Source organism: Rana temporaria, chromosome 4 (genome assembly GCF_905171775.1).
Source record: "Rana temporaria chromosome 4, aRanTem1.1, whole genome shotgun sequence".
Lineage (NCBI taxonomy): Eukaryota > Metazoa > Chordata > Amphibia > Anura > Ranidae > Rana > Rana temporaria.
Genome location: NC_053492.1, coordinates 21,010,100 through 21,036,248, shown reverse-complemented (window position 1 = coordinate 21,036,248; position 26,149 = coordinate 21,010,100). Strand labels below are relative to the sequence as shown.

The 26,149-nt window shown below is 49.1% G+C and overlaps 1 protein-coding gene across 1 annotated transcript in view; it reads right to left on the bottom strand.

Moving 5' to 3' along the window:
• Positions 1 to 26,149, bottom strand: part of KIF13B (kinesin family member 13B) — a 375,782-nt gene that overhangs the window by 218,545 nt on the left and 131,088 nt on the right. The window contains exons 3-8 of the mRNA XM_040348102.1: positions 24,618 to 24,630; positions 17,205 to 17,265; positions 13,229 to 13,321; positions 11,255 to 11,435; positions 6,992 to 7,079; positions 5,391 to 5,525 (exon numbers count right to left, since the gene is read on the bottom strand). Coding sequence (XP_040204036.1) covers positions 5,391 to 5,525; positions 6,992 to 7,079; positions 11,255 to 11,435; positions 13,229 to 13,321; positions 17,205 to 17,265; positions 24,618 to 24,630 — 571 coding nt within the window. The remainder of the gene's footprint in view (positions 1 to 5,390; positions 5,526 to 6,991; positions 7,080 to 11,254; positions 11,436 to 13,228; positions 13,322 to 17,204; positions 17,266 to 24,617; positions 24,631 to 26,149) is intronic.

Genomic DNA, 26,149 nt, shown 5'->3' with positions numbered 1-26,149 from the left:
ATGCCGCCAGTGTGCCCCCATCAGATGCCGCCAGTGTGCCCCCATCAGATGCCGCCAGTGTGCCCCCATCAGATGCCGCCAGTGTGCCCCCATCAGATGCCGCCAGTGTGCCCCCATCAGATGCCGCCAGTGTGCCCCCATCAGATGCCGCCAGTGTGCCCCCATCAGATGCCGCCAGTGTGCCCCCATCAGATGCCGCCAGTGTGCCCCCATCAGATGCCGCCAGTGTGCCCCCATCAGATGCCGCCAGTGTGCCCCCATCAGATGCTGCCAGTGTGCCCCCATCAGATGCTGCCAGTGTGCCCCCATCAGATGCCGCCAGTGCAGATCATTTGCCGTTACTGTGCTCCATCAGATGCTGCCAGTGTGCCAATCAATTGCCGCTACCATGCCCCATCAGATGCTGCCTGCACTTTCCTGTCTTGGAGCGGGTCAGCGGTGGTCTCCTGCACGTCCTCCATGTCTTCTTCCGTCCTCTCCCAGGCGTCCAATCACATCGCCTGACGTTTCAGCTAATCAGGTGACCGGTAACAGACCTGACAACCTGATTGGCTGAGAGGCAGATTCAGTGTTAGCAAAGCGAATTCCTTTGCTTTGGTCACACACAACTGAGTGAACAGCGAACTCCCAGCATGGCTCTAATCAGGCGCTTCCTAAAACACCTCCGCCGCTGTAATTCAGGTGCCCCGTGCCCAAAAAGGGGCCAGACACCTGAATAGGAGGTACCAGCAGCGACCATAGATAGCCTTTACGGACGCACCGCCACTGCTAGCAAGGTGTACCCAATAAAGTGACCAGCGAGTGTAGGTTCAGTTGTTAAAGTGGAGATTCACCCAAAAAATCTATTTTTAACATTAGATTGAGGCCAATTACGGGAAGCAGAATCGGGTGTTTTTTTTTTTAAATCAATGCAGTACTTACCGTATTAGAGATAGATGTTCTCCGCCGCTTCCGGGTATGGCCTTCGGGACTGGGCGTTCCTATTTGATTGAAAGCCTTCCGACGGTCGCATACAGCGCGTCACGAGTTGGCGAACGTCGGTGCGGCTCTATATGGCGCCTGCGCACTGACGTTCGGCTACTTTCAGAAACTCGTGACGCGCTGTATGCGACGGTCGGAAGGCTGTAAATCAAATAGGAACGCCCAGTCCCGCAGCCCATACCCGGAAGCCACGGAAAACATCTCTCTAAAACGGTAAGTACTGCATTGATTTAAAAAAAAAAAACACCCTATTCTGCTTCCCGTAATTAGCCTCAATCTAATGTTAAAAATTGATTTTTTGGGTGAACCTCCACTTTAAAAACTGAACCTACACTCGCATACAGCGCGTCGCAAGTTTCTGAAAGTAGTCGAACGTCGGTGCGCAGGTGCCATATAGAGCCGCACCGACGTTCGCCAACTCGTGACGCGCTGTATGCGACCGTCGGAAGGCTTTCAATCAAATAGGAACGCCCAGTCCCGAAGACTATACCCGGAAGCGGCAGAAAAACATCTATCTCTAAAACGGTAAGTACTGCATTGATTTAAAAAAAAAAACACCCGATTCTGCTTCCCGTAATTGGCCTCAATCTAATGTTAAAAATGTTTTTTCGGGTGAACCCCCGCTTTAAGTGGGGGTGTTGAACACAGGAGTTTTTAGGGATAGCCTAAAAGCAGACAGTGAAGGAGATAACCAAACAGGTGGGGTTAGGGAGTTCCAAAAAAAGAGCGACTCTGGAGGGGTCCTGGAGGACTCATTAGACTTTGAACTTCCTCTTCAGACCGGCACAGCTGGCAAGGTTAATTAGCGCACGAAAATACCAAATCTTTCTGTAATGGGCGGCTCTGTGTAACGAGCTCATTCCAGCAGCCCACAGATGTCGGGAGGAATCCCAAGTAGCACAGTGCACACAATCTGGACAACATTCCGGCCTCTACCGCCAGCACTGGCCTATGACAGGCCATTCATCAGCTGAGAAACAGCAGCAGGAAAAGTGGCCTTGTAATAAAACGCTGCGCCGAGGGAGAGAGCGGGGTGTCCCAATAAAGTGTCCAACACAGCTAGAGAGATATTTATGGGTTCGGGACAGAGGTCAACTCGTCCAGATGGAAAGGAAGCAGATGAGAGAGTCAGATGTCCCGCTGCAGCAACAACATTGAGTCTGTTTAACTACAGAAATATCTGTGCAATAATTCAATGATCTATACAGGGAGAGCAGTGTCCATAGAAATATCCAGGCAGAGGATCTGGAATGACGTAGGGTGACAATGCAATGAACTCCTACTAAACCATGCACTAAAATAAGCGGCCCTTTGTAAACACAGCTGCCCGTGTCGTTTCCTCAAGTAGAAGTTAATGGTCACTTGGGGGACCGTGCAGCACAGTTCCCATAGAGGCCAGTCCTTTATTTATCTGAGTTCTGCCACCGAATAAGAGGAACCGCTTCCATCATATAAATGCTTACATTTTAGTAAATTTTTTGCGCTAACAAAAATAGAGCGACAATTTTGAAAAAAAATTCAATATTTTTTACTTTTTGCTATAAAAAATATCCCCCAAAAATATATAAAAAAAATAAATAAAACATTTCCTCAGTTTTGGCCGATATGTATTCTTCTACATATTTTTGGTAAAATAAAAAATCGCAATAAGCGTTTATTGACTGGTTTGCACAAAAGTTATAGCGTTTACAAATAGGGGATAGTTTTAAAGGCATTTTTATTAATTATTTTTTTTTTTTACTAGTAATGGCGGCGATCAGTGATTTTTTTCGTGACTGCGACATTATGGCGGACACATCATAGTTACATAGTTAGTCAGGTCCAGTCCAACCATAAAAAAATTAAAATAAACAAAATAAAAAACACAGTACAATCCTATACACCCAACTCCATACCCACAGTTGATCCAGAGGAAGGCAAAAAACCCCAGCAGAGCGATGATCCAATTTGCTACATCAGGGGAAAAAAATTGCTTCCTGATCCCCCGAGAGGCAATCGGATTTTCCCCGGATCAACTTTACCTACAAATCTTAGTACTCAGTTATTTTATGTACATTTAGGAAAGAATCCAGGCCTTTCTTAAAGCAATCTACTGAGCTGGCCAGAACCACCTCTGGAGGGAGTCTGTTCCACATTTTCACAGCTCTTACTGTGAAGAAACCTTTCCGTATTTGGAGATGAAATCTCTTTTCGTCTAGACCAGGGGTGTCAAACTGGCGGCCCTCCAGCTGTTCCGAAACTACAAGTCCCATCATGCCTCTGCCTGTGAGAGGCATGCTTGTAACTGTTAGCCTTGCAATGCCTCATGGGACTTGTAGTTTTGCAACAGCTGGAGGGCCGCCAGTTTGACACCCCTGGTCTAGACGTAAGGAGTGCCCCCTTGTCCTCAGACATCGGACACATTTTTGGGACCATTGTCATTTTCACAGTGATCAGTGCTATAAAAATGCATTGTTTACTGTAAAAATTACACTGCGCTGTAGGGTTTAAGTGTTCCCTGCATAGTGTTTCTTACTGTAGGGGGGGGGGTGGGCTCTGTGTCACATGACACTGATCTCCGCTCCGACTACACAGAGCAGAGATCATTGTCACTAGGCAGAGTGGGGAGATGCTTGTTTACATCGGCATCTCCCTGCTCTATCTCTCCATGAGACTATCGCGGGTTTCCCCGCGGTGATCGAGTCCGCGGGACCCACGGTCGTGCTCACAGAGAAAGCGGCGCGCGCGACCACGCGGAGCCAAAATCATTGTCACAGCTTTTTTTCTCAGAAAATAGGTGCAGGAACTCAACCGCGTCCCCATTCAGATTTCAAAAAGAGTAGAAGGGTCTTAAAGGGGCATTAAATACCATTACATTACATACAGAATGCAGAGTTCAGGGGGTTATACACAGAGTGCAGAGCTGTCACTTGTAAACACAGAAACCAGACTTCTGTGTTTACAAGTGATTGTGGTGAGCAGGCACCAAAGGGTCTGAGCCAAAGGTGGTGGAACCGAGTTCCCCCAAGTTCCCCCTGAAAAAAAGCCCTGGTCATTGTCATTAGTCAGAGCGGGGAGATGCTCGTTTACACAAGCATCTCCCCGCTCTATACATCCGTAAGACGATCGCGGGGATTGAGTACGCGGAAACCTGCGGTCCGACTCACAGGTGCACGCGTCCACACGGACAGGCATTCAAAGGGGACGTACAGGTACGTTGATATGCCTGTCCGTGCCATTCTGCCAACGTATATATGTGTGCAGGGCGCCGGTCCTTAAGTGGTTAAAAAAATGATTTTTCTCGAATTTTCCGCATTTTTTTTTTGCCATGTGACAAGCGACTAAAAAAGTAACAAAAATAATAATAATAATAAATTATTACAGAAAAAAAAATATTAGTGGTAAATAGGACTGGGGAAAAAAAATCTATTTGAATCTAATTTAAATCTACTTTCTTCCCCATTCTGATGCTCGGTTTGAAATTCAGAAAGTCGCCTTCACCACGTATAGATGCCTAAATGCATCGAGTTGCTGCCATGTGATTGGCTGATTAGCAATTTGTGTTACCAAACAATTGAACAGGTGTACCCAATAAAGTGGCTGGTCAGTGTATATTTGGCAAATGCCTGCCTATTCTGGAACTACAGAGACACAGGCCTAGATTCACATACGGCCACTCTACGTTGCGCGGGCGTATCGTATTTACTCTACGCCGCCGCAACTTAGAGAGGCAAGTGCTGTATTCACAAAGCACTTGCGTCCCAAGTTGTGGCGTAGCGTAAATTGGCCCGGCGTAAGCGCGCGTAATTCAAATTAGGGGGCGTGTTGTATTTAAATGAGGCTTGACCCCATGTAGATGCATGGCCGAACGAACGGCGCATGCGCGTGCATGCTCAGTATCACGTCGTATTTACGCCCAAAGATACGTCGGCTCAATGCCTGTGACGTGAACGCAACTTACGCACAGCCCTATTCGCGTACGACTTACGCAAACGACGTAAAAAGATACGCTTGTTCCGACGTCCATACTTTGCATGGGCTGCGCCACCTAGAGACCCGATTTATCTTTACGCTGGCGTATGTCTTACGTAAACGGTGTAACTAATTGTGACGGGCGTACGTACGTACGTACGTACGTACGTACGTACGTTCGTGAATCGGCGTATCTTGCTCATTTACATATTCAACGCGGAAATCAAGGAAACACCACCTAGCGGCCAGCGTAATTATTGCACCCCAAGATAAGACGGCGTAGGAGACTTACGCCGCTCGTATCTTGGCCAAATCTATGCGTAACTGATTCTATGAATCTGGCGCATAGATACGACGGCGGCCATTCGGACTTACGACGGCGTATCTGGAGATACGCCGTCGTAAGTCTTTGTGAATCTGGGCCAGTGTAAATAACAGGCAGGGGACAGAACACTCACCGAGGACTGGACATCAGTAAGAGTATGTGTGAGGATGATATTGAACACGGCGTGGGATCTACTGCTTTCCTCATTCATGTTGGTTGCTGCTACTGTGCGAGACTTGTTCCCTTCCGACATAAGAGATTCTATATCCTATACAAAACATCAACAACAAAAAAGAAATTATAAGAACAGCCTCAAACACAAACAATGTAAAGCTGCCTAAACGTATTTTCTCAGGAAGGATTCCTTCCCCAAACAAACACATTTTTTATTTTGTGGTCATCTAACTTTGTGGGAACAGTTTGGGGATGGCCCCTTCCTGTTCCAACATGACTGATGACTGTAAAGTTCGGGTTCGGTACGGACTTTGGGTTTTTCCCGAACCCGAATAATAGGAAAAAGTTCGGGTCCGGAGTTCGGGAAAAAAATAACATGCGCGGAGGTCCCCGCAAATTCAATAACCAGACCCTTTAGGTCTGGTATGGATATTAAGGGGAACCCCGCCGTCAATTTAAAAAAAAAATGACGTGCGGTTCCCCCCTAAATATCCATAACCAGACCCGTTATCCGAGCACGTTGACCTGGCCGGCAGCAGAAAAGAGGGGGGGACTGAGTGCGGCCCCCCCTCTCCTGAACCGCACCAGGCCACATGCCCTCAACATTGGGAGGGTGCTTTGGGGTGCCCCCCAAAGCACCTTGTCCCCATGTTGAATGGGACAAGGGTCTCATCCCCACAACCCTTGCCCGGTGGTTGTGGGGGTATGCGGGCGGGAGGCTTATCAGAATCTGGAAGACCCCTGTGTGAAATGGTAATGGGGTACACTGTACCCCTACCATTTCACGAAGGAAGTGTAAAGTCTTGTAAAAAAAACACACACACCGTAGAAAAAAGTCCTTTATTAATAAAAAAAAAAAAAAAAAAGAAAAGAAAAAAACTTAAAGCGGAAGTAAACCCATCGATTTAACAGTTTCAAAAAGCAGTTACATTTCCGGCATGCCGGGATTGCTAACTGTCCCATTGGTTGTGCTCTCAACCAAACAGTCAAACCATCCAATGGCAGGTGTCATAACTGATTACATGTGCAGCACCATGGCAGTTGAAGATTAAATATAGGCCAAGATGGCAGCTTCCTTGGCTGAAAATTATAGGTGGGTTTACTTACACTTTAACTGATCTGCACAGAGTCCTGACCTCAACCCGATAGAAAACCTTTGGGATGAATTAGAGTGGAGACTGCGAGCCAGGCTTCTAACATCAGCACCTGACCTCACAAATGGGCTTCTGGAAGAATGGTCAAACATTCCCATAGACACTCCTAAACCTTGTGGACAGCCTTCCCAGAAGCGCTAAAGCCGTTACATCTGCAAAGGGTGGGCCAACCCAATTATTGAACCCTAGAGACGCCAGACTGGAATGCCATTTGTAAAGGCAGGCGTCCCAATACTTTTGACAAAATAGTGTATAACAAATATATTTACACAATATTTGCTTATACAGTAGTTCAGCTTTACTGGAAATAAATAAAAGAGATATACGGTCCCGTTCTTGTTAACCAATGGCTCATTTTTCTGGCCCGCCATCATTTATCACAGTATAACAACTATTATAAACATACCTTGTAGCATGCGACTGCCAGTTTGGAAAGACCATCCACATACGGGCCCAAGACCTTGTGCTCCCGAACTTTGAGGGACTGCCGGCTCCTAGAAAAGGCATTTAAGAAAAGGTCCAGAGTAAGATGTGAGCGTCACCAACAATCAAACACAAAAGATTTCTTCTTCACTTCCCATCTCAAAGGCACCAGCAAGTAGCTCCCTCCAAAGCGAGAGGAAACCTCTCCATCCTAGTGTCACCAGGACAGGTGACCCCATTGGAAGATGTCCCCTTACCTTCTGTTCCCAATACTTCCTGTAGTGATGTTTTCTCGTCCGAGGACAAGAGGACGTCCGTGATAGGCGGAACACTGAACACAGTCTCCGCTGGGAAACAGTGTTCTGCCTATCACGGAACAGGATGAGGTGGAGGCACGGCTTTTTTACACTGGACGCCTGCAGTCTGACTCTGCATGTCACGGATAATCAGGTATGGAGAGAGGCGAGGCCTGCAATGGGCACAGTGAGGCGAGGCCTGCAATGGGCACAGTGAGGCGAGGCCTGCAATGGGCACAGTGAGGCGAGGCCTGCAATGGGCACAGTGGGGCGAGGCCTGCAATGGGCACAGTGGGGCGAGGCCTGCAATGGGCACAGTGGGGCGAGGCCTGCAATGGGCACAGTGGGGCGAGGCCGGCAATGGGCACAGTGGGGCGAGGCCGGCAATGGCCACAGTGGGGCGAGGCCGGCAATGGCCACAGTGGGGCGAGGCCGGCAATGGCCACAGTGGGGCGAGGCCGGCAATGGCCACAGTGGGGCGAGGCCGGCAATGGCCACAGTGGGGCGAGGCCGGCAATGGCCACAGTGGGGCGAGGCCGGCAATGGCCACAGTGGGGCGAGGCCGGCAATGGCCACAGTGGGGCGAGGCCGGCAATGGCCACAGTGGGGCGAGGCCGGCAATGGCCACAGTGGGGCGAGGCCGGCAATGGCCACAGTGGGGCGAGGCCGGCAATGGCCACAGTGGGGCGAGGCCGGCAATGGCCACAGTGGGGCGAGGCCGGCAATGGCCACAGTGGGGCGAGGCCGGCAATGGCCACAGTGGGGCGAGGCCGGCAATGGCCACAGTGGGGCGAGGCCGGCAATGGCCACAGTGGGGCGAGGCCGGCAATGGCCACAGTGGGGCGAGGCCGGCAATGGCCACAGTGGGGCGAGGCCGGCAATGGCCACAGTGGGGCGAGGCCGGCAATGGCCACAGTGGGGCGAGGCCGGCAATGGCCACAGTGGGGCGAGGCCGGCAATGGCCACAGTGGGGCGAGGCCGGCAATGGCCACAGTGGGGCGAGGCCGGCAATGGCCACAGTGGGGCGAGGCCGGCAATGGCCACAGTGGGGCGAGGCCGGCAATGGCCACAGTGGGGCGAGGCCGGCAATGGCCACAGTGGGGCGAGGCCGGCAATGGCCACAGTGGGGCGAGGCCGGCAATGGCCACAGTGGGGCGAGGCCGGCAATGGCCACAGTGGGGCGAGGCCGGCAATGGCCACAGTGGGGCGAGGCCGGCAATGGCCACAGTGGGGCGAGGCCGGCAATGGCCACAGTGGGGCGAGGCCGGCAATGGCCACAGTGGGGCGAGGCCGGCAATGGCCACAGTGGGGCGAGGCCGGCAATGGCCACAGTGGGGCGAGGCCGGCAATGGCCACAGTGGGGCGAGGCCGGCAATGGGCACAGTGGGGCGAGGCCTGCAATGGGCACAGTGAGGCGAGGCCTGCAATGGGCACAGTGAGGCGAGGCCTGCAATGGGCACAGTGAGGCGAGGCCTGCAATGGGCACAGTGAGGCGAGGCCTGCAATGGGCACCGTGAGGCGAGGCCGGCAATGGGCACCGTGAGGCGAGGCCGGCAATGGGCACCGTGAGGCGAGGCCGGCAATGGGCACCGTGAGGCGAGGCCGGCAATGGGCACCGTGAGGCGAGGCCGGCAATGGGCACCGTGAGGCGAGGCCGGCAATGGGCACCGTGAGGCGAGGCCGGCAATGGGCACCGTGAGGCGAGGCCGGCAATGGGCACCGTGAGGCGAGGCCGGCAATGGGCACCGTGAGGCGAGGCGAGACCGGCAATGGGCATTGTTGACCCACTTTTTCACTTACAGTAGCTGCTGAATTCTCACCCTAGGCTTATACTCGAGTCAATACGTTTTCCCATTTCTTTTGTGGTAAAATTAGGTGCCTCGAATTATATTCGAGTTGGCTTATCCTCGAGTATATACGCCAAGCCCTACAGAAGAGGAAGATCTTCGAATCCCATAAATGCCTTGGCTGTTTCAGGTCTTCATTATTTAAAGTTTTAGCTTTTTGGACCCTTAGTCCCCTGGTCAGGCAAATTTAATAAAAACCTGAAAAGGAGTTAGAACCCTTTGCTACTCTAAAAAAAACAAAAAATACTCTACACTTTAACCGGTTAAGCCCCGGACCATTTTGTTGCTAAATGCCCAGGCCAGGTTTTGCGATTCGGCACTGCGTCGCTTTGACAGAGAATTGCACGGTCGTGCGACGTGGCTCCCAAACAAAATTGACGTCCTTTTTTCCCCACAAATAGAGCTTTCTTTTGGTGGTATTTGATCACCTCTGCGGTTTTTATTTTTTGCGCTATAAACAAAAATAGAGCGACAATTTTGAAAAAAAATCAATATTTTTTACTTTTTGCTATAATAAATATCCCCCCAAAAACATATATAAAAAAAATGTTTTCCCTCAGTTTAGGCCGATACGTATTCTTCTACCCATTTTTGGTAAAAAAAAAAAAAAAAAAAAAATCGCAATAAGTGTTTATCGATTGGTTTGCGCAAAATCTATAGCGTTTACAAAATAGGGGATATTTTTATTGCATTTTTATTAATTTTTTTTATTTTACTACTAATGGCGGCGATCAGCAATTTTTTTCGTGACTGCGACATTATGGCGGACACTTCGGACAATTTTGACACATTTTTGGGACCATTGTCATTTTCACAGCAAAAAATGCATCTAAATTGCATTGTTTATTGTGAAAATGACAGTTGCAGTTTGGGAGTTAACCACAGGAGGCGCTAAAGGAGTTAGGGTTCACCTAGTGTGTTTACAACTGTAGGGGGGTGTGGCTGTAGGACTGATGTCATAGATCGAGTCTCCCTATAAAAGGGATCACTCGATCGATACGCCGCCACAGTGAAGCACGGGGACGTTTTCACGCGGCTCTCCCCGTTCTTCAGCTCCAGGGAGCGATCGCGAGGGGGCGGCTCCCTCGTCCCGGATCGCTCCCCGCGGGTTACAGACCGCCGCATGTACCGGGGGGGGGGGTCCCGATCGGACCCCCGACCCGCGGTAAGGCGGGAACATACATGTACGCCCATATGCCTGTACGTGCCATTCTGTGGACGTACATGTACATGTGGCGGTCGGCAACCGGTTAAACTCTACAAAAAAAAAGTAGGCCAAGTTCCAACTTATGACTATGTGCTGTAACATGAAACGTGTTAAGACCTTTGTCCTGCTGAGAAGAACCCCACACCAACTGTGAAGGATGGTGGTTGAAATAGAAAAAAAAGCTTCCCAGGTGCTCTACTTCCGCTGTGGACTCCGTTTCTCTAAGATGTACTGAATTCTCAGCAGAGCTGGACAGCCAGCGATCAGGAGGCAGTGTCCTCCGTTTTCTTTCTTGAGTTCTGACAAATGTCTGGAGGAGTGAATGAATTGACCTTCTAGAGGTCGGAGGTGATTATTTCAGGAGAGCTGCTAATATTCACATTAGTAACGATACTAAACCAAACAAAATCATTTTGTCTGTGTCCAACGTGGTTTTGAAGACGCTGACCTTATTAAGCCTTGGCGTGTCAATGTCAAGCCTAAACACTGACAGCTATGGCATACAGAGAGGAAGAAAAAATGGCCGGAAGCAGCTCTTAATGTTTAAATCCTCCCATATGTGTACGACTATTACAGCAACGAGGACTCCATAAACGGCATTTTCATTTTTGTTACATTTTTATTTTACTAAACATATCGTAGAGTTATGCTACATGCCCAGTTTAGATGAAAATACAGTGTTTTGTGCAGCTCTGTTTTTATGAATGCATTAAAAAGCTAAATTAATACCGTCAGGTCCTATAAATCCTAATTCAGATCACTTGATTTTCAGAAGAGCCAAGCAATCATATGTTCCGAATTCAGAATGATGGGAAGAATGAGTGGAAAACATTGTTCCTGTGTCATGGGAAGCTATTATGAAATATATCAACAGAGTTGCCAGGAAGAATATTCACCCTTTGGGGTCCAGGAGATCCCGAACTTTTTCATTGTAAATTTCCATGTAGGAAACTTCCACTTTGAAGCTCAGTTCATCAGTCTCCTCCTTCTGCGTCCTCTCGAACAGGGCACTGCATAGTCGGGGGATGAGTCCAGGCTGGTCGGCTGTGCCCATCATGGTGTAAGACTTTCCTGAGCCTGGAAGAGATTGATTGTACACTGAGAATTAAAACACGTTCTGACTTTTGTTAGCCCCAAAACACATGAAATGCTCAACCACCCAAACCCCTTACCCCAAGGCTCAACCACCCAACCCCTTACCCCATGGCTCAACCACCCAACCCCTTACCCCAAGGCTCAACCACCCAACCCCTTACCCCAAGGCTCAACCACCCAACCCCTTACCCCAAGGCTCAACCACCCAACCCCTTACCCCAAGGCTCAACCACCCAACCCCTCCGCCAAGGCTCAACCACCCAACCCCTCCGCCAAGGCTCAACCACCCAACCCCTCCGCCAAGGCTCAACCACCCAACCCCTCCGCCAAGGCTCAACCACCCAACCCCTCCGCCAAGGCTCAACCACCCCAACCCCTCCGCCAAGGCTCAACCGCCCAACCCCTCCGCCAAGGCTCAACCGCCCAACCCCTCCGCCAAGGCTCAACCGCCCAACCCCTCCGCCAAGGCTCAACCGCCCAACCCCTCCGCCAAGGCTCAACCGCCCAACCCCTCCGCCAAGGCTCAACCGCCCAACCCCTCCGCCAAGGCTCAACCGCCCAACCCCTTTGCCAAGGCTCAACCGCCCAACCCCTTTGCCAAGGCTCAACCACCCAACCCCTCCTCCAAGGCTCAACCACCCAACCCCTCCTCCAAGGCTCAACCACCCAACCCCTCCTTCAAGGCTCAACCACCCAACCCCTCCTTCAAGGCTCAACCACCCAACCCCTCCTTCAAGGCTCAACCACCCAACCCCTCCTCCAAAGCTCAACCACCCAACCCCTCCTTCAAGGCTCAACCACCCAACCACTTTCAAGGACTCATGTTCTAACACTATAATTTGACCGCGAGTTGATGGCCTTTTGCTTGCTTTGAGCAGGTTTTGCATTTGAATATAAAAAAGTCTATGTAAATGTAAAACCCACTTGAGGAAGGCCAAATGCAGATCAAAAAAGGAGGTCAATCAGCAGGTCAAATGCACCTGTCAATGGGAACTGAATGATCTCAGAAGCATCTCAAGTCATTACAGTGCCAAACTGCACATTGGGTTTCTGTCTGGGTTTTCTCAATTTGCAATAAGGAGATTCTGCAATCCTTAAGCCTCAATTAAACGCTGATACTTTGTGCCTGTGGCGGGAACCAAGAGGTGCTTAAGCACCAATGGCAAAAGGGCCAACGTTCTCCTCCCTCCCATGTGATGTGAACTACCCAAGAAGCGTGGTTGCAGGTCTTGCCCTTTTTCTGCCCCCCTCCTGCTAAACAGCCCAAGATGGCAGCCTCTTTTGCCTACACCTAGGTCCACCCCCACTAGCACTTATCAAAAAGGCTTACAGAAGCCCGCCGTTCGTTTCTGAATACTAGTAATTTCACTGTTGGTACATCCCCTTGCTCTAGAACCCCTATAGTCATTGTGCTACTTGGTCTCTACCCCAGACATCAGTGCACAAATTTTGGAGCTATAACGGTTCTGAAACCCCTTGTATGTAAATATTATATCCTTCTTGATCAGCATTGTTTCACAAAGCGTCATTGTTCTCAAATGCTCAACTGTCAGCTGCTCATTTGAGGGGAGCCAGATACCAGCATGCCTTGGGTTTCGAAGTGCCAGTGTAATGATTTTCAGGATAGCCGAATGTCCAGGAGCTATTCAAACAATAGCATATAGAAGCAGCCAGAAACAATTACCTTCTCTGGGGATTTAGTAGACACTAAAATACTGTAACACATACAGGGACCTCAGTGACTACGGAAAGAGCTGAAGGAGTTCAAATCTTACCAGTCTGTCCATAGGCAAAGATACAAGCATTGTACCCCTCAAAGGCATTCTGGAGAATGTTCTCACCAAGGCACTGAAAAACAACATCTTGTCCTGAGAGAAAAAAAAAAGTAAAAAAATCACACATATACTTACACCAACAAAATTACACGCATTTATATATACACATTATACACAACTCAAACCTTGTCCTACCTGCTTAGACTTCCCAAACATGTGACCAGTGTTTGGTCATGTGACCACTGGCTGGCATTGTGGTCGCGTGATAAAGAGGCCTGTACCTCCGGCTCCCAATCACAACTAGAAATCAGGAGCCATCAGTGACCAGGAGCTTAGCCACTGTACTGGAAGCACACATACGTGTGAAGTGTGGGCACCAAACCCAACCATTCTGATGTGGTCATCAAGCCCATAAAAAAAAAAAAAAAACCTCATGGGGTTGAACTAAAGTGCAGCCTGTGGGCCGAATTTGGCCTTTTGCTTGCTTTTAACAGGCCCTTGGGACACCATTCCTCCCACTGATACAAGACACTATTCATTCTACACAAGCAATTGGGCAATTGTTACTGATACCAACAATAGGGCGACCAAAACTGTAGGCGGGATTGGCACTGCCAGATATGCGGGTCAATTAAGACATTTACGCACTTGGTTGCTACAGGAACAAAGCCTGGGAGAGGAGAAGTAACTTTAAAGAATTTTTCGGACTTACCAATTGAGGACAACCCAAAAAAAGCTATTGGCAGAGCCCTCTTGGAGGGCCGTAAACGTATCCTCCATCACTGGAAGGCCACAGAACCTCCCAGGTTGAGTGCTTGGATAGCTCAGATGGGATTCACCCTTTGGGTAGAGAAATATATATACCAACACAGAGGCCGACAGGGGAAGTTTGAATTGGTGTGGGCCCCCTGGTTGAATACTCCGGGGTTAGCCCCGTTTGAACTGGTGCTAGACAGGTTGCTTCTTTAAAGCGGTAGTTCACCCCCCCCCCCCCCCGACACATTTTACCATCGAGACAGGCATTGTAGCGCGAGCTACAGTATGCCTGTCCCGATTTTTTTAACCCCGTACTCACCTTGTAGTCGTCCATCGTAGATTCCGGCTCCCGCGGGGAATGGGCGTGCCTATGGAGAGGGAGGATGATTGACGGCCGGCCCTGGCACGTCACTCTCCCCGAAGACAGCCGGAGTAGGTCTCGGCTCTTCACGGCGCCTGCGCACAGGCTATGCGCACGCATCGTGAAGACCAAGCCTATTTCGGCTTTTTCCGGAGAAGCGCGACGCGCCAGAGCCGGCCGTCAATCATCCTCCGTCTCCATAGGCACGCCCATTCCCCGGAATCTTCGATGGACGACTACAAGGTGAGTACGGCGGTAAAAAATTCGGGACAGGCATACTGTAGCTCGCGCTACAATGCCTGATTTTAAGGTAAAATAAAAAAAAATAAAAATTTTCCCGTCGATAGGGTGAACCCCCGCTTTAAGATGTGGGGCCGGAGGGATAGGGGCGCCAGGTACACTATTGAATCATTAGGTGGACATGCATAGGGGAAAGTGATTGAACCCGGGGTTATTTCAATGCCAATTGTGGGTCGGGTTATGGAATGTGAGAGACTACATACCGTATATTCTTTTCATGTTTTTGTAGTATTCCAAGGTTTTTCTATTTGGAATGATTGCTTGACCGTTTGTTTTCTTTTTTGTTTTTGAAAAACATATATAACCTTATTTTCTATCATATGTGCCAAAAAACATCCTTTTTTGAAAAAAAGAATTGTTCGGAACGAGAATCCATTGATCGGGCTCGAGGCACGACATATACAACTACCCAGGGTAAAGATTGCCATGTTTTCTTTGGCACGATCGGTATAGAGGGAGGCTAAAATGGCAATAGGATTTAGAGACACCCCACCCCAGCTACCTATGTGGAATAACCCCTTATTTGAGGAATTGGAAATACTGCAAGATAATAAATTCTGGAATAGTAGTATTGGATCAGGTCTATGAAAGTGGGGAAATAGGCTCATTTAAATTTTTAAAAACACAATACAACTTAAAGGGGTTGCAAAGGTAACAAGCTATTTAGGAAAACATTTTTTTTTACCTTTACAACCCCTTTAACCAATAGACATTTTTATAGATTTTTACAGTTAAGACACATATTACAAGCTCAATTTGGTAGTAATAAATGTCAGTATATCAAAATTCCCCCTTATTTGAATACTAAGAACCCGGGACTAGTATTTAAACTATATACATATTTAATGCAGGCCAAGATACGGGATGCCCCGTTATAGATTAAAAGGAAGTGGCAAATGGTCTGTACATCTATGATAGATGAGATGTGGAAGGAGGCGTGTAAATCACATTTGGGAGCATCGCCTGCAAGTAACAATAGATTGATACAGTTATATATAATATACATCAAGCCTATCTCACACCATGTAGACTAAGCCGGTTCACACTGGGGCGACTTGCGATCCGACTTCATGTCGCCTCAAGTCGTCCCAAGTCGCGCTGTAGAGAAAAACAATGGAAGTGAATGGGAGCGGTGTTAATACACACGACTCAAGGCGATCCGACTTCAGAAAAGGTTCCTGTACTACTTCAAACCGACTTGTAGGCGATTTGTACCCATTGATTTCAATGGAAGTCGCCTCAGAAGTCGGATCACTGTCTTATCTGAAGCTACTTTCCAGGAAGATAACATACATTTCTCAGGCAAATCTCTCCTGCCCCCCTCCCTCTCCCAGAGCTGATTGTTGTTTGATTGACCACTGGAAAGTCTCCTGTCCTGGAGACGACTTCAAGTTGTGTTGTAAATCGCCCCAGATCGCCCTGTGGTTCATGTTCAAGTCGTGTCGGAGTCGCCTCTGAAAGTCGTGCTGGAAGTCGTGTCGCCCTAGTGTGAACCGGCTCTGGGACGAACGGCATCTGCGGAATGTGTAATCAACCAGGGACTGATTTTGTGCATCTAATGTGGGCATGCCCGGGCATTGGTAGATACTGGAAATAGGTCCTGGATATATTATCAAAAGTGCTGGGAATTTGTATTCCATTCACTTTGGAGGTATGCCTGCTGGGACTGGCTGAGAACAAGAAATGGACTGGATCTACCGGTAACCCTATTTATGGCACGTGAGCAAATTGTGCTCAAATGGATACAACAAAATACCCCCTTCAAGGGATCAGTGGCTTAAAGCGGTAAATCCAAATACTTCCATATGAGAAATAAATGTAGGAACACTTCAGAAATATTATAAAATATGGGATGGATGGTTGAACTCCTCATTAACTCTTGATGGAAATTAATAATGTACAAGAGGGGCATGGGTAGAAGAGAATTTGGATTGATAAGATGCTAGAAAGTAGGGGGCGAGGGTGCTGCAGCCAGGGTATTTAGTTGTCTTTTCCCCTTTGGAATTTTTGTTTTGTGAATACAAAACAAAGATACGACGGCGCATCGATGGAACTTACGCGGCGTATCAATAGATACGCCGACGTAACTCTTTGTGGATCTGGCCCCTTACACTTTAGATTTGCTTCTTTTATTATGCATACAATTTCCAGAGATCCATAGGTTATCTAGAGGACAGCAGGGCAGTAGTTGCCTGCCTTCAGACTCTGTGTGTGGCTGAAATATGACAGATTGATGGGATAATGAAAAGGTCCCATCTCCAATATATTTCTCATTCATTCAATCAATCAATTTGTGTAAGTTTTTGCATGATCCACAAATCTTTTTACAACAAAGGAGCCAAAAGAGAAACTGGAAAACAGTTTGCCCACGATAACCAACATAGGTACAAAACCAATATATATTCTGACATTAAAAAAAATAATGCCATTTAACTCTTCATCCTATCCAATGGTTTTGTGCCACTACAGTGACAGTCTCAAGAACAAGGCAATCATTTGTTTTCCTTCGCAAACTGAAAAAAAAAAAAAAAAGGCAGCGGTGGAGCTGTAGGACTTTACCTGCAAATTTCTCTTTTACAGATTCATCCATCGACCAGAAGCAATGATCGTATGCAAATACCTACAGAAAAAGAGACAATAGTAACAAGAATTATTTAAAAAAAAGATGTCACTTTTAGAGCATACATAAGTAGGTCACAAACAGGTAAATGGCTTACAGACAGCAAAGGTTGGTGAGACATCTACCCTTCACCCCTTTCCAACATGCTTGGGGCTTGCCTGCCATGATCATTGCCAACACTTGGTTGCAAATTGAGATGCAATGCATATTTTTTTTTCTCCTTTTCTACATAGGAAAAGGAAATAACAGTGGTGTGTGTGAGATGAGCTCTTCACACAATGGTTGTTACAGTATATGCTCTTGGAGAACACCATACTTTACTCTACACCAGGATCTGGGTTATCAACATGTGGTGTGGAGAACCCCATGTAATGCTACACCAGTCTCTGGGTTATTACCTACTGAAGAACTCCTATGTAACTCTCCACCAATCTCACCCCAAAGAACCCCTATCTGACCCTACAGCAGCCTTACAGTTATCAACTCCTATGTGACTCTACAACAGTCTGAGTTATCACCTCCAACCCCAGAGAATCCCTATGTGACTCTACACCAATCTCTAAGTCGTCAAACCCCTATATGACTCTACAATAGTCTCTAAGTTGTCACCCCCTGAAGAACCCCTACATGACTCTACACCAGTCTCTAAGTTATCAACCACATGTGGCTCTACAACAGTCTCTTATGCCTCGTTTCCACTGAGCTTATCGGTTCGGGTCGCTTAGAATGGAACGGGTTAGAATGGTCTGGTCTATTCTGCAGAGCATTTCCACTGCCATCCGGGACCATGCAAGGTTTAGAAAAAAGCCTAGCACATCCACCAATCAGTGAGATGTATTTGTAGGTCCGCCCTAATGGAACCGTTCCATTCTCTATGGCCCCACATCTGAAGCAGGACCCAGAATGGTACGGTACGGTTCGCTTTTATGGCACGCTTTCATAATGGAAACACCCAAAAAAGCGTACCGTACCGATCCGCTCAGTGGAAACGAGGCATAAGTAAGTTATTGTGATGGATCTCGGATACCCCGTATGGGATCCTCTGCCAGACCTATGTCTCCTGTCCCTAAAACGCACCCGCAGCCTCGCCATAACCAGCCCTTAACCCCCCAATCACGGGACAAGCCACACAGGTGTTGAGGGTTAAACATGCAGAGCATAAACTGTTTATTAAGTACCAAACATACACTTTTAAACACAGTTAGAGACACTCCCCTTAGCCTTGTCAAAGAGGGGTAGGGGACAAGGAAGAACCAATGTAAACTCAAACAACTACAGTTGAAACACAAAAAGGGATTATGATAAGCAGGCAGCCCACCATACACACAACCCCTGCTGGGAGGTGTCTCCAGACCTTTGTGTACGTTCCATGACCCAACACAATTAAACACAGCAACGGGGAGAGAAGGGATGTAGCGTTACATTATATTATCTCAATGCCATTTTGTCCCCAAGTCTCTCAGTCTCTTCTGAGCCAAAATCTTTGGATAGGAGGCCAGCCAGGGGCGGGCTGGGCCAGGGGGCAGAGTGGAAATTTCCCCCTGGGCTGCTCAGGTTCCCTGTAAAAGGGCTGCTGTGCAGCCAGCTCAGAACTGCACATGTGCAGTTTTCAGACCCGGCCAAGTGCTACTGCTCGGGCAGCTCCGGCAGGAGGGGTCAACAGGGCTTCACTGTGTCCTGTGACAGGGATATTAGCTGCACCTGTCACAGGGCTGAGAGTGTGTTTCGTCTTACAGAGCACAGCCCTCCCCCTCCTCTCCACTAATGGGAGAACGATCTGGGGCGGTACTGTTGGGCACTGATGGGTGGCAATGATGGGCATTAATGGGTGGCACTGATGGACACTGAAAGGTGTCACTGATGGGCACAGACTGACATCACTGGCTGGGCAGTGCTAGGGCTGCACTGTAATCGGTACCCTAATTGTCTGTACAGTCTCCACTGTGAGGAGATGCTCTGATCGGCTCTCCTCACATGCTGTCATTTACATGCGATTGGCTGTTATTGGACATAGCCAATCACATGGGTAAAGAGCAGCGTCATCGGGGCCATGCCGTCATTGCTGTGTCATATTTGTCTTGCTTCATAACATCAATACGTGTTATAAAACCTGGTGGGCATGGATGGTGAGCCGATTCACTGGTACAATGGGCCACTCAACTAGACTTGCCCCCCAGACTCAAGGCTGCCAGCCCTCCCCTGAGGCCAGCCCACAGCCCCCTCCAAAACACACAGCGACAGTGGGTTCTGTCACAGTTATCACCCCCTGGACAACCCATAAGTTACTCTAAACCAGTCTCTAAGTTATCAGCCCCTGGAGATCACCTTCATGACTCTACACCAGTCTTGAAGTCTACACAACCTCGAAGAACACCTATGTGACCCTACACCAGACTCTCAGTTATCACCCCCTGGAGCACCCCTATGTGACTCTACACCAGTATCTAAGTTAGCACCCCTTGTGGAACCCCCAAGTGACTCTATACCAGTTTCTAAGTTATCACCCACTGAAGAACCCCTTTACGACTCTACAACATTCTTTGACTTATCCCATCCCCAGAGACCCCAATGTGACTCTACACCAGTCTCTGATAGTATTTTTCAGTTATAAGTTTGCTGGTTCTTTAACACATCTGACGTTACTTTCTTCTTGGTATTCAGCGGTAGTTGCACAGCTGGGATATTACATGAAGCAGGAAGTGTTTTCAGCCTACATATAAAGAGCCGACGAGGGACTGAGCTCTTCCTGGTGTTCTGTACAAAGCCTGGAAGACTCAGCAAGAAGCTGGCAAGCACTCGGATACCCTTTCAGTGTCTGTGCAGCTAGCAGGGGCTTGGGAACATTCTGCAAACTATTAATGCTCTAAACTTTTGGGACTATTTTAATAAAAAGGCGCTAAACAAATGTCTGCCCCAGGCTCACCAAATCCAGCCCCAGCCATGGAAATACCAGATCCTGGATAGTGGGCCTGTCAATGATCTGTCCTTGAATACTGTAGCAAGCTAATAGAGACACCTTCCCAAAGCACATTATAAATTTCATGTGACCTTATTGTATACATAGTATTCAAATAAAATAAAATTTAAAAGGCTGGCCAGTCCTACAGAAGAACTTAAAATCACAGCCAACATTTTTTTTTCTTAGGAGGAGTCTCGGCATAGCTGTGATATTTACTAAAGAAAATAGGACACCCTACTCCACCCCTGGCCTTCTATGCTAGTCTCTCTCCGGCAGCCCTGGCCTTCTATGCTAGTCTCTCTCCGGCAGCCCTGGCCTTCTATGCTAGTCTCTCTCCGGCAGCCCTGGCCTTCTATGCTAGTCTCTCTCCGGCAGCCCTGGCCTTCTATGCTAGTCTCTCTCCGGCAGCCCTGGCCTTCTATGCTAGTCTCTCTCCGGCAGCCCTGGCCTTCTATGCCAGTCTCTCTCCGGCAGCCCTGGCCTTCTATGCCAGTCTCTCTCTGGCAGCCCTGGCCTTCTATGCTCGTCTCTCTCCGGCAGCCCTGGCCTTCTATGCTCGTCTCTCTCCGGCAGCCCTGGCCTTCTATGCTCGTCTCTCCCCAGCAGCCCTGGCCTTCTATGCTAGTCTCTCTCCGGCAGCCCTGGCCTTCTACGCTAGTCTCTCTCTCCGGCAGCCCTGGCCTTCTATGCTAGTGTCTCTAGGGCAGCCCTGGCCTTCCATGCTAGTCTCTCTCCGGCAGCCCTGGCCTTCTATGCTAGTCTCTCTCTCCGGTAGCCCTGGCCTTCTACGCTAGTCTCTCTCCGGCAGCCCTGGCCTTCTATGCTAGTCTCTCCGGCAGCCCTGGCCTTCTATGCTAGTCTCTCCGGCAGCCCTGGCCTTCTATGCTAGTCTCTCCGGCAGCCCTGGCCTTCTATGCTAGTCTCTCTCCGGCAGCCCTGGCCTTCTACGCTAGTCTCTCCGGCAGCCCTGGCCTTCTACGCTAGTCTCTCTCTCCGGCAGCCCTGGCCTTCTACGCTAGTCTCTCCGGCAGCCCTGGCCTTCTACGCTAGTCTCTCTCTCCGGTAGCCCTGGCCTTCTACGCTAGTCTCTCTCCGGCAGCCCTGGCCTTCTATGCTAGTCTCTCCGGCAGCCCTGGCCTTCTATGCTAGTCTCTCTCTCCGGTAGCCCTGGCCTTCTACGCTAGTCTCTCTCCGGCAGCCCTGGCCTTCTATGCTAGTCTCTCCGGCAGCCCTGGCCTTCTATGCTAGTCTCTCCGGCAGCCCTGGCCTTCTATGCTAGTCTCTCTCCGGCAGCCCTGGCCTTCCATGCTAGTCTCTCTCCGGCAGCCCTGGCCTTCCATGCTAGCCTCTCTCCGGCAGCCCTGGCCTTCCATGCTAGTCTCTCTCCGGCAGCCCTGGCCTTCCATGCTAGTCTCTCTCCGGCAGCCCTGGCCTTCCATGCTAGTCTCTCTCCGGCAGCCCTGGCCTTCCATGCTAGTCTCTCTCCGGCAGCCCTGGCCTTCCATGCTAGTCTCTCTCCGGCAGCCCTGGCCTTCTACGCTAGTCTCTCTCCGGCAGCCCTGGCCTTCTACGCTAGTCTCTCTCCGGCAGCCCTGGCCTTCTACGCTAGTCTCTCTCCGGCAGCCCTGGCCTTCTACGCTAGTCTCTCTCCGGCAGCCCTGGCCTTCTACGCTAGTCTCTCTCCGGCAGCCCTGGCCTTCTACGCTAGTCTCTCTCCGGCAGCCCTGGCCTTCTATGCTAGTCTCTCTCCGGCAGCCCTGGCCTTCTATGCTAGTCTCTCTCCGGCAGCCCTGGCCTTCTATGCTAGTCTCTCTCCGGCAGCCCTGGCCTTCTATGCTAGTCTCTCTCCGGCAGCCCTGGCCTTCTATGCTAGTCTCTCTCCGGCAGCCCTGGCCTTCTATGCCAGTCTCTCTCCGGCAGCCCTGGCCTTCTATGCCAGTCTCTCTCTGGCAGCCCTGGCCTTCTATGCTCGTCTCTCTCCGGCAGCCCTGGCCTTCTATGCTCGTCTCTCTCCGGCAGCCCTGGCCTTCTATGCTGGTCTCTCTCCGGCAGCCCTGGCCTTCTATGCTCGTCTCTCCCCAGCAGCCCTGGCCTTCTATGCTAGTCTCTCTCCGGCAGCCCTGGCCTTCTACGCTAGTCTCTCTCTCCGGCAGCCCTGGCCTTCTATGCTAGTGTCTCTAGGGCAGCCCTGGCCTTCTATGCTAGTCTCTCCGGCAGCCCTGGCCTTCTATGCTAGTCTCTCTCCGGCAGCCCTGGCCTTCCATGCTAGTCTCTCTCCGGCAGCCCTGGCCTTCTACGCTAGTCTCTCTCCGGCAGCCCTGGCCTTCTATGCTAGTCTCTCTCCGGCAGCCCTGGCCTTCTACGCTAGTCTCTCTCCGGCAGCCCTGGCCTTCTACGCTAGTCTCTCTCCGGCAGCCCTGGCCTTCTATGCTAGTCTCTCTCCGGCAGCCCTGGCATTCTATGCTCATCTCTCCGGCAGCCTTAGCATTCTATGCTTGTCTCTCCGGCAGCCTTAGCATTCTATGCTCGTCTCTCCGGCAGTCCTGGTCTTCTATGCTCATCTCTCTGGCGGCCCTGGCCTTCTATGCTCATCTCTCCGGCAGCCCTGGTTTTTGCTCATCTCTACAGCAGTCCTGGTCTTTTATGCTTATCTATGATTTAGCCTCTCCCAGTCTCTTTGGAGCTTAAAGTCAGCCATAGCTGGATCGAAATTTAAATTCATCTATGGGCAGGCTTGGTTGTACTGAAGTCGATCTATTGATTAACTTCAGTACAACCAGCCTGTTTTTTCTGTATGATCACTGCCAGCGGCTAGAGACGCCAGCAGTGATTATTGTATTCTGATGGCAGGGCAACCCTCCCACTATGAGAATCCAATAGTGCAGTGGGAGGGATTCCCCCATCAACACTGACTGTGTTGATGGGGGAATCAAGCTATTTTCTTTCCTTCAGCCTGTGGTTGAAGGAAAGAAAACCGCATAATCTATGGCCAGCTTAATAATACCAGCAGTGTCAAATGCCGGTGTCCCCTGCCATGTGTTGTGGTTCCATCTTTTGACTCCTATGTCCTTGCTGTGTCCCATTGTAATTTAGAGGGTCTGAGGAAGAAACTAGGGTGCCTAGTGGAGGACACAGGTGTCCAACCTTCCTGAAAGTGTCAAATGCCCAAGACATTGATGAAGCCTGGAGCTCTGGAACAGAGTAGAGGTAGCGAGAGATTGCTGGCGAGTATACTGCGTTTCCCCAAAAATAAGCCCTGGCCTTATATTAATTTTGGCAACAAAAGACACAGTAAGGCTTATTTTCAGGGTAGGTCTTACCATGTAATGTGCGGTCTTTTCTCCCCCTCTCTCTCCCTGCCTGACAGGAATCCCCAGTGTGAACTGAGTTCAAATGCTTGAAAAATCCTATAATCCACTCTATAACAATATTATATAACGTACAATTGTGCCAAATACATTGTTTATAGGGCCGCTCTGCGCTTCTTTGACCCACCGGAGCTCTCTTCCCCGCAATTATATTACAGAAATACACACATTGTACATTACATACTACTGTAATAGAGAGGAGTATAGGGTTTTACAAGCATTTTAAACTAGGGCTTATTTTCAGGGTAGGGCTATATTGCAGCCTTCATCAAAAATAACGCTAGGTCTTATTTTCGGGGTAGGTCTTATTTTTGGGGAACCACGGCAATACTTCTACTAAAAGGTACCTTCCTTACAGGTAGGTGCCACTTCTCTCCCCCAGAAGCCACAAGTGTGACTCTTCACTGTTACCTTTAATGGAAAACCCATCACTCTGACCTGGGAGCGCTCCCACAGACCCTCACAAAGCATTATACGTTCGAAATGTATTGATTAAAAATATAGTCCACCTGGTATATTAAATGTACCCAAATTAAATACATTTTTGTATTAAACCCTGCAAAAAATTGCAAGTCAAAGGCTCCTGCCTCCTTTATGTTCCATCCCCAGGTTCGTATGGCAGTATGAAGCTTCAGTTATGGGGTAGGAGAAGTAATAAAAAAATGATGAGTGCAGTAAAACACATGCGTTAGCCTAATCTTTGAGTCCATCTGCTGTGGTAGTGGTCTTTTCCCATTTACAGATCCCAGTAAAAGAATGATGCGGCTGTGTGGGTGGAGTCTAGCAAAGCCATGCAAAATTCGAACACTCCAACCAGAAGCACCCTGCGATTCATGGGGTGTGCTGAGGGTAGGGAGTTGGGGAATGTGACCATGTTTCATGAGCACCATGGTTCAAAAGGTGGACTATGCCTTTAAATGTGTTGCAAAGGTAACATAAGTGCATTGGAGCTATCTTGACCTTGTGCACTGCAAACTGAGTGAATTATGCTGTACATCGCATTACACAGCGACAGGTACACTTACTTTTGGCTGGCTCCTGGAAGGTCCATGGAAATGCACAGCAACGACAATATAGGAGAGAAGAAAAAAAAAAAAAAGAAAAAAGTCATTAGTAAATTCATAAGCAAAGTATAAAGCATACAAGTGATTATATATGGTAATAAAAGTGCAATTCCAACTTTTTTTAATCCATTTCTAGAATTTTCTTTTTTCGTTAATGAAAGTCAGCTTTCGCTGCAATGCTCTCCTTCTCCCCAGTGCTGTCCCCTGCAAACTCATCGATCTGTAGTCCAGCATCAATTCCCTTCTGAGCATTATTAAACCTGCTTCCTCTAAACCCAGGTTGTCAAAGAACCGCCCCCAGGGGGTACATCATCACAGTCCCCTTCAAAGCTTCATTCAACCCACTTCCCATGAGCCCAGGATATCAATGAACCACCCCACGGGGTTACATCATCCATCAGCCCCCTTCTAAGCATCATTCAACCCTCTTCCTATATGCCCATGGTATCAAGGAACTGCCCCCCCCAGAAGTACAATCACACTCCAGCATTAGTCCCCTTTCAACCATCATTCAACCCATTTCCTGTGAGCCCAGATTGTTAAGGAACCACCCCCTGAGGGTACATCATCCGCCAGCATCAGTCCCCTTCTGAGTATCATCTAACCTACTTCCTGCGAGCCCAGGGTATTAAGGAACCGCACCCTGGGGTACATCTGTCAGCATCAGTCCCCTTCTGAGTATCATCTAACCTACTTCCTGTGAGCCCAGGGTGTCAAGTAAACTGCCCCCAGGGGGTACATCATCTCTCAGCATCAGTCCCCTTCCAAGCATCATTCAACCCACTTCCTATGAGCCCAGGGTGTCAAGGAACTTCCCCCAGGGGGTACACCATCTATCAGCATCAGTCCCCTTCTAAGAATTATTCAACCACCTTCCTATCTGCCCAGGGTGTCAAGGAACCGCCCTCCCGGGGGGACATCCACACTCCAGCACGAGTCCCCTTCTAAGCATCATTCAACCCACTTCCTATGAGCCCAGGTCGTCAAGGAACCACCGCCTAGGGGCACATCATTCGTCAGCAATAGTCTCTTTCTGAGTATCATTTAACCCACTTCCTATGAGCCCATAATGTAAAAGAACCACCCCCTGGGGGTATATCATCTATCAGTCCTCTTCTTAATATCATTTAACCCACTTCCTATGAGCCAAGGGTGAACCGTCCCCCCTGGGTGTACATCATCACTCCAGCTGGAGCTCACAGGAGAACATTGCAGAGAAGGAACATGCTGTAAGAATGGGACGGATGTCAATACAAATGCCATTCTTTGTGGCATCCAGGAAAAAAGCACCCACAAATCCTGTGACTGGACTAAAGACACCCGAGGCTGTATTAATAAAAAAAAAAAAAAAATTGCTGTACGATTGCGATAAACAATTTGCACTGCTGCGACAAAAACTTGCCATATATTGTTTAATAACATTATTCCCTATGACTGTCAATGGTATAAAATACGGTACCTAAAACAAACAGCCACTAGATGGTGCCAGTGAT